The sequence below is a fragment of the Podarcis raffonei genome, chromosome 16, assembly GCF_027172205.1.
Source record: "Podarcis raffonei isolate rPodRaf1 chromosome 16, rPodRaf1.pri, whole genome shotgun sequence".
Classification (NCBI taxonomy): Eukaryota; Metazoa; Chordata; class Lepidosauria; order Squamata; family Lacertidae; genus Podarcis; species Podarcis raffonei.
Window position 1 is genome coordinate 8,845,158 of NC_070617.1, and position 18,819 is coordinate 8,863,976.

The 18,819-nt window shown below is 49.1% G+C and overlaps 1 protein-coding gene across 1 annotated transcript in view; it reads right to left on the minus strand.

Moving 5' to 3' along the window:
- Positions 1–201: 201 nt before the first annotated feature.
- KCNN3 (potassium calcium-activated channel subfamily N member 3) overlaps positions 202–18,819 on the minus strand; it is a 96,082-nt gene continuing 77,464 nt past the window's right edge. Inside the window, exons 5-8 of the mRNA XM_053370163.1 lie at positions 14,459–14,569; positions 5,533–5,660; positions 4,523–4,592; positions 202–922 (exon numbers count right to left, since the gene is read on the minus strand). Coding sequence (XP_053226138.1) covers positions 626–922; positions 4,523–4,592; positions 5,533–5,660; positions 14,459–14,569 — 606 coding nt within the window. The 3' untranslated portion in view covers positions 202–625. The remainder of the gene's footprint in view (positions 923–4,522; positions 4,593–5,532; positions 5,661–14,458; positions 14,570–18,819) is intronic.

Here is an 18,819-nt window from a genome sequence, read left to right on the forward strand (position 1 = left end):
GGTCTCTTTGGCAAAACCAATTCTGAGGGAGCTGGAATGATACCTCGAGACCTTTGCCAAGATTCAGCAGAGGAGGAGGAGTGGGGGCAGGGGGGGGCACTTCTGTTTCGGCCAATTCGCCACCTCCCCGGTCGCCTTTTGACTTTCTTCGGCAAGACACTTAATGCGCGGAGGGGAAGAAGGAATAATGTTTTTTAAAAATAAAAATAAAAACAACCAGGGAAGAAAGAAGGAGATGAAGAACCCCAAGGCCAGTGGCTTGGGGTCCAACACAGTGGAATGGTCCCCCTACCTTGCGCCGTTGCATTGATGCCCTTGGAGTTGGCTTGTTTTTCGATTTTTGAAGACCTGAGATTGAACGTGGATTCCTACGGTCCACCGAACGCCGCTGCGAGGGGCTCTGCCGAAAACGCCCGTTTCACCCCACCCCACCCCGACAACAGGGGGCGCTGCCACCAAGACAAGCCCGCATTGTTTCCAGGCGACCCCACAAGGCGGTGGCCGGGGTCCTCTGCTCTCCCCCCCCCCACATCCGGGGCCAGGATTGACACCCCCACACGGATAACAAAGACCCACGTGTGCGTGCGTGTGTTGTTTTTGTCGTTTCCCTCACGTCCGACGGGGCTCAGCAACTACTGGAGCTGGTATAAGGGGTGGGGAAAGAGGTTGAGCTGACCCCCAAAGGGCTGTCCGAGAGCGGAGTCTGGGGGGCGCCCACGCCCATGCTCACCCCCCGGGCCTCGAGGATGGTGGCCAAGAGCTGCTGCTGCTGCTGGCACAGAGCGTCCGTGATGAGCAAGGGCAAGGAGTGGAAGCTGCTGTTCAGCTGTTCCAGTTTGGACTCCAACCCGCCTATCTGCTTCTCCAGGTCTTCGCTCCGGTCGTTCAGTTCCGTGATGAGGTCGTACATGACGTTCTGCATCTGTTTAATTTAAAAAAAAAATTAAAAGAATTTTTATTTTTTTAAAAAAAGAAGAGGCAAATTAGCAGGCTACATTGAGATCAGAAGGGACATGGGTGGCACTGTGGGTTAAACCACAGAGCCTAGGACTTGCCGATCAGAAGGTCGGCGGTTCGAATCCCCGTGACGGGGTGAGCTCCCGTTGCTCGGTCCCTGCTCCTGCCAACCTAGCAGTTCGAAAGCACGTCAAAGTGCAAGTAGATAAATAGGTACCGCTCCGGCGGGAAGGTAAATGGCGTTTCTGTGCGCTGCTCTGGTTCGCCAGAAGCGGCTTAGTCATGCTGGCCACATGACCCGGAAGCTGTACGCTGGCTCCCTCGGATAATAAAGCGAAATGAGCGCCGCAACCCCAGAGTCGGTCACGACTGGACCTAATGGTCAGGGGTCCCTTTACCTTTACCTTTACCAAGCCTAAGGGATACCCTCTCTCCTCAAGCTATCCCTCTCTCTCCAGGCCACGTCCCTTCACCAGCCCTGCTCTTCACCCTCCTGAAGTGTTTTTGCCTGGCTGGAACGTGTCATGAAAACCAGCAAAGCCTCTTTGCTTGCTTAGACGGGAGGGCAGAGGGGGATAAGCGTGTGGGCCTCAGTTCCACAGGGATGGCCAGCAACCTGGATGGTTAGATAGATAGATAATTTATTGCGGTCGGAGACCAGCTTATAAAACACACTTGGGGGTACAATCCCGGAAGGAAAGCAATTTTATCTAGAACCTCCATTGGACTCAAAAGAGCACTAAGAAAACTCGCAGCATACTGTGAAACTGAACGTCTCAAAATCAATTACCGTATTTTTTGCTCTATAAGACTCACTTTCCCCCCTCCTAAAAAGTAAGGGGAAATGTTTGTGCATCTTATGGAGCGAATGCAGGCTGCGCAGCTATCACAGAAGCCAGAACAGCAAGAGGGATCGCTGCTTTCACTGCGCAGCGACCCCTCTTGCTGTTCTGGCTTCTGAGATTCAGAATATTTTTTTTCTTGTTTTCCCCCTCCAAAAACTAGGTGTGTCTTGTGGTCTGGCGCGTCTTATAGAGCGAAAAATATGATATCAAAAGACCAAGATACTCGCTTTTTGGGGGGAAACCAAAGCTTAGAAGCTGGGAACCTTCAAGGCCATCAATTAGAAGAAGTCACAAATTATAAGTATCTAGGAATGGTGGTACAGGCTTCAGGAACCAACAAACCTGGATGGTTTAAAAAAAGAGGCCTGACAAATTCACGGAGAATAGGGCTATTAACAACTACTAGCCACAAAGGCAAGATTGGGAGGCAGTATGCTTCTGAATACCAGCTGCTGGGAAACACAGAAGAGAGCTCTTGGGCTCAGGCGCTGTTTGTGGGCTTCCCATGGAGGCAGCTGGCTGGCCAATGTCAGAACAGGATGCCGGACTAGGTGGGCCATTGGCCTGATCCAGCGGCCAGGCTCTTCTTGATGTTCATAATAATAATAATAATAATAATAATAATAATAATTTATTATTTATACCCGCCCATCTGGTTGGGCTTCCCCAGCCACTCTGGGCGGCTTCCAACAAAAATATTAAAATGCTGTAATACATCAAACATTAAAAGCTTCCCTAAACAGGGCTGCCTTCAGATGTCTTCTAAAAGTCTGGTAGTTGTTGTTCTCTTTGACATCTGGTGGGAGGGTGTTCCACAGGGCGGGAGCCACCACCGAGAAGGCCCTCTGCCTGGTTCCCTATAACTTGGCTTCTCGCAGTGAGAGAACCGCCAGAAGGCCCTCAGAGCTAGACCTCAGTGTCCGGGTAGAACGATGGGGGTGGAGACGCTCCTTCAGATATACTGGACCGAGGCCGTTTAAGCAAGCAAGCAAGCAACAAGCAAGGAAGGAAGGAATGAGCTCCATTAGGTAAACATATTTCTTTCCCTGCTCCACGCACCGCCACCCGTCGCAGGTCTGAGCCGAGAAGAGAGTGTGTTATCACTTCCTTCCACAGGGTTGCCTGGCAACCAAACGTTCGGGGAAGCCCCGCATGGAAGGTGCCAGATCGCTGCCTCCCACCTCTGCCACCACTCCCTGACTCAGAATCCCCATGCAGTCGAGAGAAGCTGGAGGGAACAGATTTTGGGCAAGGGAGAGGAGGCAGCCTTGTCCAGGACTGGAGCTGGCTCGGAAGAAAGATCACGGCTGCAGTGTGGGGTACCCTCATCTCCCTTCTGGGGTTCCTTTGGTGAGCATCTTCAGATCAAACCCAAGTACAGTGGTACCTCGGGTTACAGACGCTTCAGGTTACAGACTCCGCTAACCCAAAAATAGTACCTTGGGTTAAGAACTTTGCTTCAGGATGAGAACAGAAATCGTGCTCCGACGGTGTGGTGGCAGCAGGAGGCCCCATTAGCTAAAGTAAAGTGGTGCTTCAGGTTAAGAACAGTTTCAGGTTAAGAACAGACCTCCGGAACGAATTAAGTTCTTAACCCGAGGTACCACTATAGCCACAAATGGCACCATCATGATGTTGGGCATGGTATAGTCCAAGCCAGTCCACAGATACACTCTGTAGGACTCAAATTGCCTCATCCTATCCCCCATCTCCTAAATCAGGCATGGGGGGGACCTCTGGCCTGGACCACAGGGGTCCATGCACTGGTAACCTGATTGCTGCAATGAGCTCTCTGTGGGGCTGCCCTTGGGGGTTGGTCTGGAGGCTGCTGTTGCAGAACACAGTGGCTTGTGGGGGCGAACTCCTGCTAATGTATGGACACCTGAGGTGCAGGAGGAATTTGCATTGGTTGGCAATCTGCAACCAGGCCAAGTTCAATGGGTCTTTAACTGTTCTATTTTTGTGTGTGTGTAAATAGCCTGGTTTAGAAGGTGCTGTGGGTTAAACCACAGAGCCTAGGACTTGCCGATCAGAAGGTCGGTGGTTCGAATCCCCGCGACAGGGTGAGCTCCCATTGCTCGATCCCTGCTCCTGTCAACCTAGCAGTTTGAAAGCACGTCAAAGTGCAAGTAGATAAATAGGTACCACTCCGGCGGGAAGGTAAACGGCGTTTCTGTGCACTGCTCTGGTTCGCCAGAAGCGGCTTAGTCATGCTGGCCATATGACCCGGAATCTGTACGCCAGCTCCCTCGGCCAGTAAAGCGAGATGAGCGCCGCAACCCCAGAGTCGGCCATGACTGGACCTAATGGTCAGGGGTCCCTTTACCCCTTACTTTAATGTAATAATAATAATAATAATAATAATAATAATAATAAATAATGTGGCCCTCCAAGCCTCTGTCTGGCCCCTAGGACTCTCCCCAAAGCACTTCTGTTCCCCAGGCCACACCATTCCCTGGACCTGCCTCCTTTAGCGTTTCTGCCATTCCTGAGCACTAGATAATGCCTCTTCGGACGAGTGCATGTGCAGAAACTAGCCTACTGTAGAAAGGTAAAATCTGCATTCGTTGCTCCACCCACTTTTGCCTCTGGCCCCGCCCACCCCAGGCACATGGCCCCTGGAAAGTTGCCCAGAAGGGAATGCAGCTCTCGGGTTTTGGGAAAAGGTTCCCCACTCCTGTCTCAAATTCCGGGAGAGAGAGAAAGAGAGAGATGGTTACCTTAGAAAGATCGACCAGGGTGTTGGCTTGGTCACTCAGTTTCCTCTGTTCCATCTTCACACCCCTTAACCTGGAAAAGGGGGGAAAGAGCAACCAATCAGCTTGCGGGCATCAAAAGGTGTGTCTTGCCTGCCCCACCCAATCCGAAGCCCAGAGCTCTGATTCCAACTGTTGCCTTGCTGGGTTCCCAATGATGACTAGAACCTTGGCAAGCCGAGCCTTTGCCTGGAGGTCAAACACTGCCAGCGGCGCTACCAGAGGAAGACCTGTAGATGAGCTCCTTCCCATTCACCTGTATGCCATCCTGGATTAATCTTCTGCTGGCTAAATTTGCACCCGCACCGGGACGGTTTATTTTATCCTACCTATCTGATTTTCAGTTTACTTCATCTTTAACAGTTTACATATATCATAATTTCTAACCATCTTCCCCCCACACACACTTACTTTAACCGTAAAAAACTTCACATTTTATCACTTATAAAATATATCTTCTACGTCTAACCCTACCGCCTATATCCACTTCCAAAGCTATTCTAAGATTCAAATATTAACATATTTTTTTTTCAAATATTCCTTAAACTTCTTCCAATCTTCTTCCACCGTCTCTTGCCTCTGGTCTCGGAGTCTCCCGGTCAGTTCGGCAAGTTCCATATAGTCCATCATCTTCATCTGCCATTCTTCGATAGTTGGTAAATCTTGTTTTCCCTGTCACTTGTTAACTGATTTTTTTTTTATTATTTTACTTTTCTTTCCCAAAACAGCAACCTGAGGATGCTGTGGACTCAACTCACAGCATTCTGCATGCAAGGCTGTTCCACGGACCCACAGCCCTTCCTCAGCTGCCTTAGGACGGAAGCAGCCCTTTGCTGCCCCTAGCGCAGAAAAGCCTTGCTCCAAATGGCTACAGCGACTCCTGACGTCCCAGGAGCAGCTCTCTGCAACCTGCTATCCCTTATAGTTAGGAGATGCCAGCGTGGCAGAACAGAGGAGAAAAGAGCCCAGCTTACTGATGAATGGCTTGGAGGAATTTTCTCTGGTGCTTCCGGACTTTGGCGTGGTCAATTTTCTTCAGCAGTTTGGTGTGTTTGTAGATGAGCCAGGTCTCCCGCAAGACGTTGGCAGCCGCGTTTTTGATCTGCAAGGGGAGAGAAGAAAAAGCAGGGCCCCGGGGTTAGCTCACCTGCCCAGGTGAAGTGAACCTTTTCCTTCCCTCTCTTCCTCCCCCAAAACAGCACATAGCCAACAACTGATCTTATGCTCTGTGAAGGATTAGGCAGGCTCTCAGAGCAGAGAGCTCTCACCAAGCCCTTTATTTTCCTTTTTTAAAAAAATACATTTTTATTGGTTTTTTTACATATCATTTTCAGCAATCATTTAACATAACTTCTTAAAAAATGTTTTAAACTTCCGTCAACAACCTCTGTTGTTTCCCATTCTTTATCACTTATTCTGCATTTCTTAATTTCTCTATTACTCTTAATTATCATTAACAAAAACGGGACACGGGTGGCGCTGTGGGTTAAACCATAGAGCCTAGGACTTGCCGATCAGAAGGTTGGCGGTTTGAATCCCCGCAACGGGCTGAGCTCCCGTTGCTCGGTCCCTGCTCCTGCCAACCTAGCAGTTCAAAAGCACGTCCAAGTGCAAGTAAATAAATAGGTACCACTCCGGCGGGAAGGTAAACGGCATTTCCATGTGCTGCTCTGGTTCGCCAGAAGCGGCTTAGTCATGCTGGCAACTGACCTGGAAGCTGTACGCCGGCTCCCTCGGCCAATAAAGCGAGATGAGCGCCGCAACCCCAGAGTCGGCCACGACTGGACCTAATGGTCAGAGGTCCCTTTACCTTTGCCTTTACCATTAACAAAAATTCTCTTCATAGCCTTTCTTGCAATATTTCAAATAGTCCTCCTTACAGAACATCTTGCAATCCCACTAGCGTAATCTGTTCGTTACAATTGCTTTTCAAGTATTTTCCATCTTCAGGTAAAACGTGCCAATTCTTTTGCAGCTGACATTTTGGTCCTTCCAGGCCCAAGGAGGAGGGATCAGCAGTTTTGGATAAAGTTCAACATTTGTATAAGAACAGCAGATCTTTATTTGCAAAAAAACCCAAAAAAAAAACCCCCTAAAAGTGGGGATGATGACTCTAAAACAGTCCAGTGAGGGCTGAGTAGGCCCTCTTAATCATATCTCTCTCTCTCTCTCTCTCTCTCTCTCTCTCTCTCTCTCTCTCTCACACACACACACACACACACATAGAACAGTCCCTGGCAAAGGTAGACTGCCCTTGCCCAAAGAGGTTCCATTTTGAAAACCACAGCTCAGATCCACCGACGAGCCCGACATGCCATTTGTCGGGACGGCCTTTCCCTCAGCTAGTGGCTACCGCTGTAAAATTTTACAACTGCATATCAGTGTTAAGAGGTGCGGAGGCTGGCTGTGGTTAACCCAGAACACATTCACAGCTTGCATTCAAAGAGCTATGATCCCACTTTTAACCATTGCGGCTTCCTACAAAGAATTATTGGAACTGTAAAGGGTGATGAGGGTCCTTTGGGGAACCCAATTCCCTTTGGGAACTAAAATTCCTGGAGCCTTGTGGGAAGAAAAACTGGCTGTTTAAACCTCTCTGAGAAATCAGGTCTGTGAGGGGAATGGTGGCACAGGGGTAGGGGGCTCTCCTAACAGCTCTCGGCACTCTTAACAAGCTACAGCTCCCAGAATCCTTTGGGGGAAGCCATGGCAGTTTAAAGAGTATCATAGCACCAATATACAGTGGTACCTCAGGTTAAGTACTTAATTCGTTCTGGAGGTCTATTCTTAACCTGAAACTGTTCTTAACCTGAAGCACCACTTTAGCTAATGGGGCCTCCCGCTGCCGCCGCGCCGCCAGAGCATGATTTCTGTTCTCATCCTGAAGCAAAGTTCTTAACCTGAGGTACTATTTCTGGGTTAGTGGAGTCTGTAACCTGAAGCGTATGTAACCTGAGGTACCACTGCATGGTGTGAAGAGACGGCATTCTGCACATGCTCAGAGGAACGCTTTCTCTTCCCATGGGCCTGAGATAGACATTCACAGCTACAGAAGCCCCACAATGGACATGGCCAGCAGACGGGACCATAGCTCCTTCTGCACGCGTAGGGTTGAAACAAGGCTACAGCCTTGGCTCCAGGCCAACCGGCCAATAATCCTTGATGCACAATTGTGTTGGGAGTGGAAAAGGATGAGGAAGATGGTACCAAGTGTGACTGGCTTTTGTGAGGCTCTGCAAGGCTAGCTCTCCAAGGTGGTGCCCTCCAAATGAAGTTGAATTATAAGTTCCAACATCCCCGGTCTATTATTATTATTATTATTATTATTATTATTATTATTATTATTATAATATAATAGCACTTGTGGCCCAAATGTCTCTCAGCAGCTTACGAACGAACAAAGCTAAAACATGTGTGTTTTTTTAAAAAAAAAACATTTTAAAAAAACACGACCGAGGAAAGGGTTAATACTTAAAGGAAGAAACAATCATTGGGTTGTATGCGGTGTTATTCCTACTCAAGAGTAGACACCCCAAAATTAATGACTACAACTAACTTGGGTGCATCTATTTCAATGGGTCCACTGTGCCTGTAAATAATGATTTATTTTTTAAAAATTACAGTATATATAATATTATTATTTATTTGGTTATGCCTTCGTTGACATCTTTTTGGAGCCAGGAAAAGACTGAGCTCAACACAGAGACCTTTCCATAGACTGTGTCACCGGATGGGTGACAATTCTTAGTGCAGAAGGAACTGCACTCTGCACGTGTTGAATGGCACTCTTGTGTGCTGCATTTCTGGGGACGCCCCAGGCCAAAGTGTAGCATCCTGGGATCTGAAAAGGAGTCGGCCCAAGATACACAGAAGGAGCTGCACTCTGCATGTGCCTAGATGGACTAATGGTCTGACCCCAAAAATACGCCAACACAAGGCACCAGCCTGGCCTTGCTGCCGAGGGGCGAGCGGAGTATCCCACAGACAGGGAGCCAGAGATTCCCCAACCCTCTGGTATTGAGTTGCTGTGCTAAATTTTGCACCCAGTTTAACTCTAATTGTATTTTTAAAACTGTTTTAAATACTGGGTTTTAATGCTGTAACCTGCCCTGGGACCTTAGGGTGAAGGCAGGTATAACAGCAAGAACAACAACAACGCCCTCGTCACCCATCCCCTCAGCCCAGAGAAGGATATCAAAGAAACTCGAAGGGCTAGGGTTTGTTGGAATCAGGAAAGGTATCCCAGGAGGTACTGGGGTCCTGAGCTGTAAAGAGCTTTCTAGGTCAAAACCAGCACTCTGAATTGTACGGGGAGCCAATGTAGCTGTTAACAGAATTGGTGTCATGCGATCTTGTTTGCCTTGAAGCTGTCAACAAGTCAGGCGGCTGCGTTCGGTCCTAACTGAGGCTTCTGAGTCATTTTTAAAGCACACTGCAGTATTCCGACCTTCCAGTTACCACCGGGGCCACAGATTCCTGTAGCCAAGTTACCCCAAGCCCCGGCCTGGTTGTAGCTGGGCCACCAGCCGAAGCAGATCGTGTTGGCTGGGGTTGCGTGGCAGTTACATGCAGCCTACCCCTGTCTATTAATAGTATTAATTGTAATTATTATCATGTTGTTGTTGTTTAGTCGTGTCCGACTCTTCGTGACCCCCTGGACCAGAGCACGCCAGGCACTCCTGTCTTCCACTGCCTCCCACAGTTTGGTCAAACTCATGCTGGTAGCTTCGAGAACACTGTCCAACCATCTCGTCCTCTCGTCCCCTCCATATTTCCCAGCATCAGGGTCTTTTCCAGGGAGTCTTCTCTTCTCATGAGGTGGCCAAAGTACTGGTGCCTCAGCTTCAGGATCTGTCCTTCCAGTGAGCACTCAGGGCTGATTTCCTTCAGAATGGATAGCTTTGATCTTCTTGCAGTCCATGGGACTCTCAAGAGTCTCCTCCAACACCATAATTCAATAGCATCAGATCTTCGGCAATCTGCCTTCTTTATGGTCCAGCTCTCACTTCCATACATCACTACTGGGAAAACCGTAGCTTTAACTATACGGACCTTTGTTGGCAAGGTGATCTCTCTGCTTTTTATTATTATTATCATATTAATGATTAACTCATTCATATTTACATCCCAGCTTTCATCCGAGGAGCTCAAGGCTTGTCCTTCTCCCTGTTTGAAGCCACACAACAACCTTGGGAGGTGGGCTAAGCTGAGTCAGAGACTGGCCCAAGGTCACCTTCACGGCCGACTGTGGACAAGAACCCAGGTGTCCCAAAACCACTACCCTAGAGCAGGTGTGGGGAAGGTTTGGCCCTCCAGGAGTTGGTGAACTACAACTGCCATCACTCCCAGGCGTAGGTTATGCTCTCTGGGGCTGATGGGAGTTGTAGTTAAGCAAAAATAAGACCTGATCACCTCTTCTAACTCACGGAATCCTTGACCCTCCAGATCAGGGGTCAGCAAACTTTTTCAGCAGGGGGCTGGTCCACTGTCCCTCAGACCTTGTGGGGGACCGGACTATATTTTGAAAAAAATATGAACAAATTCCTATGCCCCACAAATAATAATAATAATAATAATTTATTATTTGTACCCCACCCATCTGGCTGGGTTTCCCCAGCCACTCTGGGTGGCTTCCACAGAAACCAAAAATACACTAAAATAAATAACCCACAAATAACCCACAGATGCATTTTAAATAAAAGCACACATTCTACTCAGGTAAAAACACCAGGCAGGCCCCACAAATAACCCAGAGATGCATTTTAAATAAAAGGACACATTCTACTCATGTAAAGACATGCTGATTCCCGGACCGTCTGTGGGCCAGATTTAGAAGGCGATTGGGCCAGATCCGGCCCCAGGGCCTTAGGTTGCCAACCCATACTTCAGATGCTGCTGCTGGATGACAGCTCCTGCCTGTCCCTGAACCCTGGGCCTCGCTGGCAAGGTCTGATGGGGGCAGCGACAGCATCCAGAGTGCCACAGGGCCCCTGCCCCTGTTCTAACAGAGGACGCTGAGGACTCAAGCTGTGACCTTCTACATGCAAAGCATGTGACCTACCTGCTAAGCGGCAGAGCCCCTCCCTCTGGAGGACAGGAGCTTCCTTCTGGATCCAATTAAATTATCTGCAATGTGTGGTTAAGCTAATGCCAATAACAACTCAATTTCCACTTTGATTCCCCAGCCCTGGAGATGCCACACCGAGCAGCTAATACCTTTTTAATTTACAGGGCTATGGAGACATTTGCAAAGGGGGTGGGGGTGGGGCTGGCCACTGGCGGAAGGGAGAGGGGCAGGCAGGCAGCTCGCAGCAGCAGCAGCAGCAGCAGCAGCAGTGCAGTTTACTGTCCCCCAAAGAAAGAGAATCTTGCCTGGAACCTGGGAAGACGGCTGCCAGTCAGTGTAGACAGTATTGAGCCGGTGGTCTGACTCAGTCAATTATTATACAGCTTTCTGGAGACATCTGAAGGCAGCCCTCTACTGGGAAGTTTTTAATGTTTGGCGTTTCATTATGTTTTCTATATTCTGTTGGAAGCCACCCAGAGCAGCTGGGGCAACCCAGCCAGATGGGTTGTTTGATGTTGTTTAGTCGTTTAGTCGTGTCCGACTCTTGGTGACCCCCTGGACCAGAGCACGCCAGGCACTTCCACTGCCTCCCACAGTTTGTTCATAGCTTCGAGAACACTGTCCAACCATCTCGTCCTCTGCCGTCCCCTTCTCCTTGTGCCCTCTATCTTCCCCAACATCAGGGTCTTTTCCAGGGAGTCTTCTCTTCTCACGAGGTGGCCAAAGTACTGGAGCCTCAGCTTCAGGATCTGTCCTTCCAGGGAGCACTCAGGGCTGATTTCCTTGCCAGGTGGGTAGGTATAAGCAATGTTGTTTTTTCTGGGGGTACGCATATCCCTAAACATTTTGTAAATCTAAGTTTTGCCTCATTGAGGGGCAGTATTTCAATATGAGTAGGAAAATGAGAGTACCCCTAAACATTTTTTTAGGGGGGAAAGCACTGGGTATAAGTAATAAATCATCGTGCCTGGTCTTTGGCCATGTTCGCTAGGAGTGATGGGAGTTATACTTCAGAAACATCTGGGGAGTGGCCAAAGGTTCCCCACTTGTGGCTTACACAGGCTGGCAGCAGCTCTCCAGGGTTGGGGGGTCCCTCCCAACCTTACCTGGAGATGCCAGAGATTGAAGATTCTCTACCTCTGAAGCTGATGGAAGGCACTCTGTGCCACTGAGGCCACCTGAACCTCAAATGACAGCAAAGGATTCAGAAGTATCCCCAAGCTATATACCCGGTCTTTCAGAGGGCAAGGCTCTCTTGCCACCCCCATGTCTAGGGAGATGTGAAAAAGCAAGCCTTGCTCTCTCGACTCCCCCTTCACAGTTCGTCTTTTTTTTCCTTTTTCTTTTCAAGGAGCTAAAAAGAAGCAGCTTTGAGGTTCCGTCCATTAATCATTCTTGCTACGCGCAAGGGCTGCTCTTTCGGAAAAACTCTCAAAGAAAATGGATTCTTGGAACTAGCAACCTGGGAGGGCAGCAAACCCACCATGCATGTGTAACATAAAAATGATGGATTGGGAGCTGTGCTTTGCTCATCACCTGTGAAACTTATGTCCGTGCCTGGGTGGAGCTGGAGAAGGAAGAGGCTGGCTGACTGCATGTTGCATCTCAGTGAGTGTAAAAATGAGAATAGGCTTCCTCTTGCTAAGAACTCTCCTGGGATGATCTTCTGTAGATTTGGTATTGGGTTTAGTTTAAGGGAGAGGTTTTCTTTCCTTATTACCCGAAAGGCTGTCTGCCCCTTTACAGATCTGTCAGTTTGTTTGGATTTCTGGGGAGATTCTTTTGGAGGGGTTTATTTCCTTATTGTGGCTGGCACAACCCTCTTTTATATAAAACAAATAAATTATTTGACAATTATTAACAAAGCCACTCCAGGGGGGGGGGGAATACACCAGGTGGTAACATTCTGTAAGAAAATATTATTTAGCATAAAAATGACAGGATTTCTGTCATTTTAAAACCCTCAAAACCTACTTGAATTTGCTTTCGTGAGAGTTAATCATTTTCTTGATGGGACAAACAGTTTCCCCATAATTTATTTCTATAGTGACTTGCAATTATTGCTTGTAGATGATGTGTGTTTGTGGTTTTTTTTGTAAGGTTCTCCACTTCTGGCTGTCTGAGGCGGCCACTGGCCCAATCTTAAAAGCTTTCTGCAAGCAATCAGTTCAGGTTCCTTCTGAAAACAGCCAGTTCCTTCACCCCCAGCATCCCACCTAGTGGGGAGAAAGATGGGAAGGATGTAGGGAAGAGAGAAAGGGGGGTGGCCCTGTCCAGGTTTGGGTTTCATCTTCTCTGCCTCTGACTTTGGCCCTATCCACAATCATCATAAGGGACGCAGGTGGCGCTGTGAGTTAAACCACAGAGCCTAGGACTTGCTGATCAGAAGGCTGGCGGTTTGAATCCCCGCGACGGGGTGAGCTCCCATTGCTCGGTCCCTGCTCCTGCCCACCTAGCAGTTCAAAAGCACGTCAAAGTGCAAGTAGATAAATAGGTACCGCTCCGGCGGGAAGGTAAACGGTGTTTCCGTGCGCTGCTCTGGTTTGCCAGAAGCGGCTTACTCATGCTGGCCACATGACCCGGAAGCTGTACGGCGGCTCCCTTGGCCAGTAAAGCGAGATGAGCGCCGCAACCCCAGAGTCGGTCTTGACTGGACCTAATGGTCAGGGGTCCCTTTACCTTTACAATCATCATGCAGCCCCCAAAGGATTACCCCCAAAGGAAATGAGTTGTTTGATGACACCCCTTCGCCCCCAAAAATGTTGAATGCTTTGAAAAATGTATCCTGCTCTGGGATCTGATCCAATTAAGAGTACTTTAAAAGCAAAACCCAGAAGAAACAAATACATAAATAAAATACAATTGGCACACAAAAACCTTATTAACACCTTGATGCTGCCTTGCCAGATAAATCTCTCTCCCCCTCCAGTTGCCTGACATGCACGAGACCTGGGAGATCTTCATGAAGGCCTGGAAGTGTTGGGGAACTTGTCATGATACGGGGCCTCTGAAGAAACAGCTTCTCGAATCATTAATTTGCTCCAGTGCTCCCCTGATGGACATGCACACAGCCCCTGCCTGCTCCGAACAAGCCTTTCAGCCTCCTTATTCAGGCCGTTCTCCTCTTTTTCTCACTCCCCTTCAAAGAGAACACCTCTGACATTTCTCCCGGCTCCAACCTCGGGCAGCTCAGGGATCTTGCAAAACCTGCCCCTGGGGACCAAGAGCTCCTGTTCTCCGCCTCATCTAAAAAAAGCCTTCCATAAGCAAGCGAGGGAAATTATCCAGAGAGGCCGGAGAGAAAGCAATTTAGATAATGAATCTGGCGGAAGGGGGAGGGGGGAGGAGAGGTGGCCCCGGAGGACCAGAGGGGAAGTGCAAGGAAGTTGCTAGGCAAAAGCAACAGCCTAAAAAAAGAAGGTTCTGATGCAGCCTTTTCCCCCAAATCCAAGCATAAGGATGAACGAAATCGGAATGTTTTAATGTCTACATTGGACCCGTTCCGTTGCCAATTAGCATTGCTGTAATATCAGGAACTCGAGTCCCAGGCTGGACAACTTTGTGGAGGATATGTCTATCGGCAGCTCTTAGCCGTGATTTCTTACGAACCTCCAGCATCAGAGGCAGTCTACCCCTGAATACCAGCTTTCCTTATGTGAACCACTGTCCACCCAGCTCAATATTGTCTACACTGACTGACAGCAGCTCTCCAGGGTTTCAGGCACAAGGCATCCCCAGTCTGACCTGGGGCCTGATCCTGGGACCTTGTGCATTCAAGGCAGATGCTCCGTCTCACGGGAGGGTCTCTCCCCACCCGCTCGCAGGCCGCTTACCCGCTTGGTGAGCTGTGTGTCCATCATGAAGTTGTGGACGTGCTTCTCGGCTTTGGTGAGCTCCAGCTTCCGTGCCACGACAGCCACTACCAGGGCGGTACAGCCAGCCCCCTGGCAGGCGAAAGAGAGAACCAAAAACAAAACACAACACTGAGAGTTAGCCAGAAATCCAACCCAAATATTAACTCAGCTTCCTGTTTGCACTGCTGCCGCAGCCTGCTTGAAATCCCTGTGGCTGCTGTTTTGAATTTCCCCAAGGACAGAAATCCTAATGGCTACTACCATTAGTATTTTTGTTTTCTAGCCCACGGTTTTGTTTCAGGCTGATACCCCCAACCATTCTGTATAGCGAGGAACCTCAGGCCTGGGGGACCAAGGTGACCTAGGCCAATCTAGCCTAGGCCACAGCCCCTTCCTCAACCCCACCTCTATCCCCAAGGCCACACACTCCTGCTGGTCTCACTCTGCACCCTCATGGGGTGTTTTTTCTTGCTTGGACGTGTCCTTGAACTCTGATACTGCCTCTGGCTTGTCTTGAGGGGAGGATAGAGAGGGGAACGGGTGTGTAGAAACAAACCTATCTCTGTCCACTGTCGCCTCTCTGTCCCCACCCATCACAGACATAATAGATTATTCAGCCCCGATTGATTGATTGATTGATTGATTGATTGATATATTCCCCTTTATCAAAAGATCCCAGGGCAGTGTACAACATTAAGAACACATTTTACGAACCATAATAATAAAAACATAATACAAAGCGTAATAATAGACAGCACAGGGCACCTGCCCTGTGAAATGCCCTCCCGTCAGATATCAAAGACAGAAACTATTATACAACCTTCCATAGAAATCTGATGGCAGTCCTATATTGGAAAGTTTTTGATGTATTGTGTGTTCTCTTATATTCTGTTGGAAGCTGCCCAGAGTGGGTGGGGCAACCCAGTCAGATGGGCATGGTACAGTTGTTGTCATCAATATAGTCATACCTTGGGTTATAGCCACTTCAGGTTGCATCTTTTTGGGTTGTGGACGGCCAAAGCCCAGAAGTACTGGAAAGGGTTATTTCCGGGTTTCGGCAGTTGCGCATGCGCAGAAGTGCTAAATTGCACTTTGCGCAGGCGCAGAAGCACCGAAATTGCAACCCGAGTTTCCACTGTATTATTATTATTATTATTATTATTATTATTATTATTATTATTATTATTATTATTATTATTGTCATCAGAGTCCAAGGCAGCTGCAATGTCCTGGTTCCCTCCAGCCCCACCATTTGGCAGGTGAATGATGGCGGGGGGGGGGAGTGTCAGACGAAATATGCCATTCACAGTTGTCCTGGGACCTCAACTCCAAAACTCCCCAAAGCCACGTAGCAAGGAGAAAAGGACAAGGATATACAACAGCCTCTGCCCTAAAGATTTGCATCTGAGCCGCTATCCATGGTGCTGAAACAGCACCTGCTTGCTCCAAAAGTGGACAGTGGCGTCTGCTGTTCATCCACAAGCCCCATTAAGCAAGAAATTGCCTTAAAAGAACTGGGTTTTTTTTAAATGAATTTGCTTATTAATGAGAACATTAAGGATAAATGCCTTTTACTGGTATTCTTACAAGCAACAGTAAGCACCTAGGAACTGTAAACCAACACAGTCGGGCTAGAGTGCAGACTTGCAACCTAAGGCAGCCCTCCCTGATCCAGGGCAATCCAGACTTGCTTGGGACTTCAACTCCCATCAGCCCCCAGCCAGTAGGGCCAATGGTCAGTGATGATGGGAATTGTGGTCCAAAAACATTTGGAGGAGCACAGGTTCCCACAACCTTTGCTGCCACGACCTTATCACAGCCACCTTACGGGTGGTGGAGGAACTACACACCTGGGGGCCAAATGTGGCCTCCAGGCCTCTCCATCTGGCCCTCCAGTCTCTCCCCAGACCAGAGTGTTTCTGCCTGGCTGGAAGATGCCCTTGAGCTCTGTTTGTGGACCTTGCTTCCCTTGGCGAGAATAGAGGAGAATGTGTGAGTGAATGCTGGAACTAGCCTGTCGTGCAAAGGTAAAACATGTATAATAATAATAATAATATTTATTTATACCTCGCCCTCCCCAGCCAAGGCCGGGCTCAGGGCGGCTAACAAGCAATGCTAAAAACAAGTTGAATGAATACAACTTAAAAACAAGATTGAAATGCAACATTAAAATATTGAAACAGTAAAAATATTAAAATGCAGGCTCATCACAGGAGGAGAAAAGAAAAAGAAAGAGGGGGAGGGAATCAAATTGGCTCCAAGCCAAAGGCCAGGCGGAACAACTCTGTCTTACAGGCCCTGCGGAAAGAAAGCAGATCCTGCAGGGTCCTGGTCTCATGAGGCAGAGCGTTCCACCAGGCCGGAGCCAGTGCTGAAAAGGCCCTGGCTCTGGTTGAAGCCAATCTAACTTCCTTAGGGCCCGGGAACACTAGGGTGTTGCTATTTATGGACCTTAAGGTCCTCCGTGAGGCATACCAGCAGAGGCGGTCCCGTAGGTACGAGGGTCCTAGGCCGTGAAGGGCTTTAAAGGTCAAAACCTGTATACATTTTGCTCTGCCTCCTTTTGCCTGCTATTATCCAGCGGCCCTCAGAAAGCGGACCAGAAGAGAATGAAGCCCTCAGCCCCTCAAAGGCTCCCCCTCCCCCACCCCTCCCCTCCCCCCTTGGCTCATTGGCGAAAGGGGAGGGAGCAGCAAAGCCGTCACAAATTGCCATGTAAAGAGTGAAGTGGTTCTTAAGCTCCAGGCGCCGGGTTACAAAACAGAGGCCGGGTGCGGAAAGAGATTGTAGCGTGTGCCTCCCTGCCCGCCTTCCCCCCTTGCCGGCCCAGAAGAATGACAGCTGGGCTGTGTCTTTTCTCTTTATCCGAGTGATTACATCCCAATCAGGGCCTGCTGGGGCAGCAGAACGGCGCATCTGGCAGAGGGATGGTGGGCAGAGGAGCCGCTTCCTCTGCTAAATGCAGACAGATGCCAGGCCTCCAAACAGTTTAGGTAGAAGTGTTGTTTTATGGGTGTCGTGGCGTGTGTCTGTGTACATGTCCACAGCAGGTGTTTGGCATATGAACGCATGTCCAACTTGACAGAAACACACATCTATTTTTGCCCTTTCTCTCTCTCACTCTCTCTCTCTGCTTCCCCCCCGCCCTGCTGCCACCCTGGAGATTAGACACTCCAGTAAGCCCATCTCAGTCTTTAATTAACAAGCCTGGTCCGATCTCAATTCTGAAGCATTCCCATAAGCCCTGGCCTGGTGGGGTTTAGGGCTTTTGTTATCTCCAAACACACACACACACATTCACACCACACTCTCTCCCTGAATATGCAAAGGTTTTCTTTTTAAGGCCGCTCTTTTAAGGCAAAATCCTATTGCGGCAAAAGAAAGAAACCCAAAACCCAAACCGTGTGGAAAATGGTGAGCCTGCTGCTTTTGAGTGATAGTAAACGACAAACCTTTTGAGGAAATCATCTTCAGAGAGACTCTGAATGAGCAGCCACCTGGAGTGAGCTGGATGCGAGAGGTGTCAGCTAAACCGGAGAAGCCCTCAAAAAAACCTGGGGCTGTCCAGTTGTTGGGGGACGTCCAACTCCCACCAGTCCCATCCAGCAATGCCATTGGTCACGGATGATGCTGGAGTCTGAACCCAGGGCCAGGGGGGGCGTTTTCAAAAAAAGGCATCTCTCCAATTGCCAGGAGACTGGGCAGCGAGTTGTAGGTGCCCAATGCCATGTGTGGGTAGGTAAAGGGACAAGGGACCCCTGACCATTAGGCCCAGTTGCGGACGACTCTGGGGTTGCAGCGATCATCCCGCTTTATTGGCCGAGGGAGCCGGCGTACAGCTTCTGGGTCATGTGGCCAGCATGACTAAGCCGCTTCTGGCAAACCAGAGGAGCGCACGGAAATGCCGTTTACCTTCCCGGCAGAGTGGTACCTATTTATCTACTTGCACTCTGATGTGCTTTCCAACTGCTAGGTTGGCAGGAGCTGGGACAGAGCAACGGGAGCTCACCCCATTGCAGGGATTCGAACTGCCGACCTTCTGATCAGCAAGTCCTAGGCTCTGTGGTTTAACCCACAGCGCCACCCGCGCCCCCCATGTGTGGGTAGACTGATGTTTTTTTAAAAGCTGTTAAGCACGTGACCTTCACACATGCTGTTGCACAATAGACTTCAGTTCCCTGTGATATGCAGCCCCACTGAGACTTTTGAGTATGAAAATGAGAAAGCTAAGCTTGCTAAAGGAAATGCAGGCTTGATAGAAAAGGTTCTAGTTCTATCCAAGGGAGGAAGAGAACAAGGAGCTGCTACAGGAAGAGATCCCAACAAAATAAGAGTAGCAG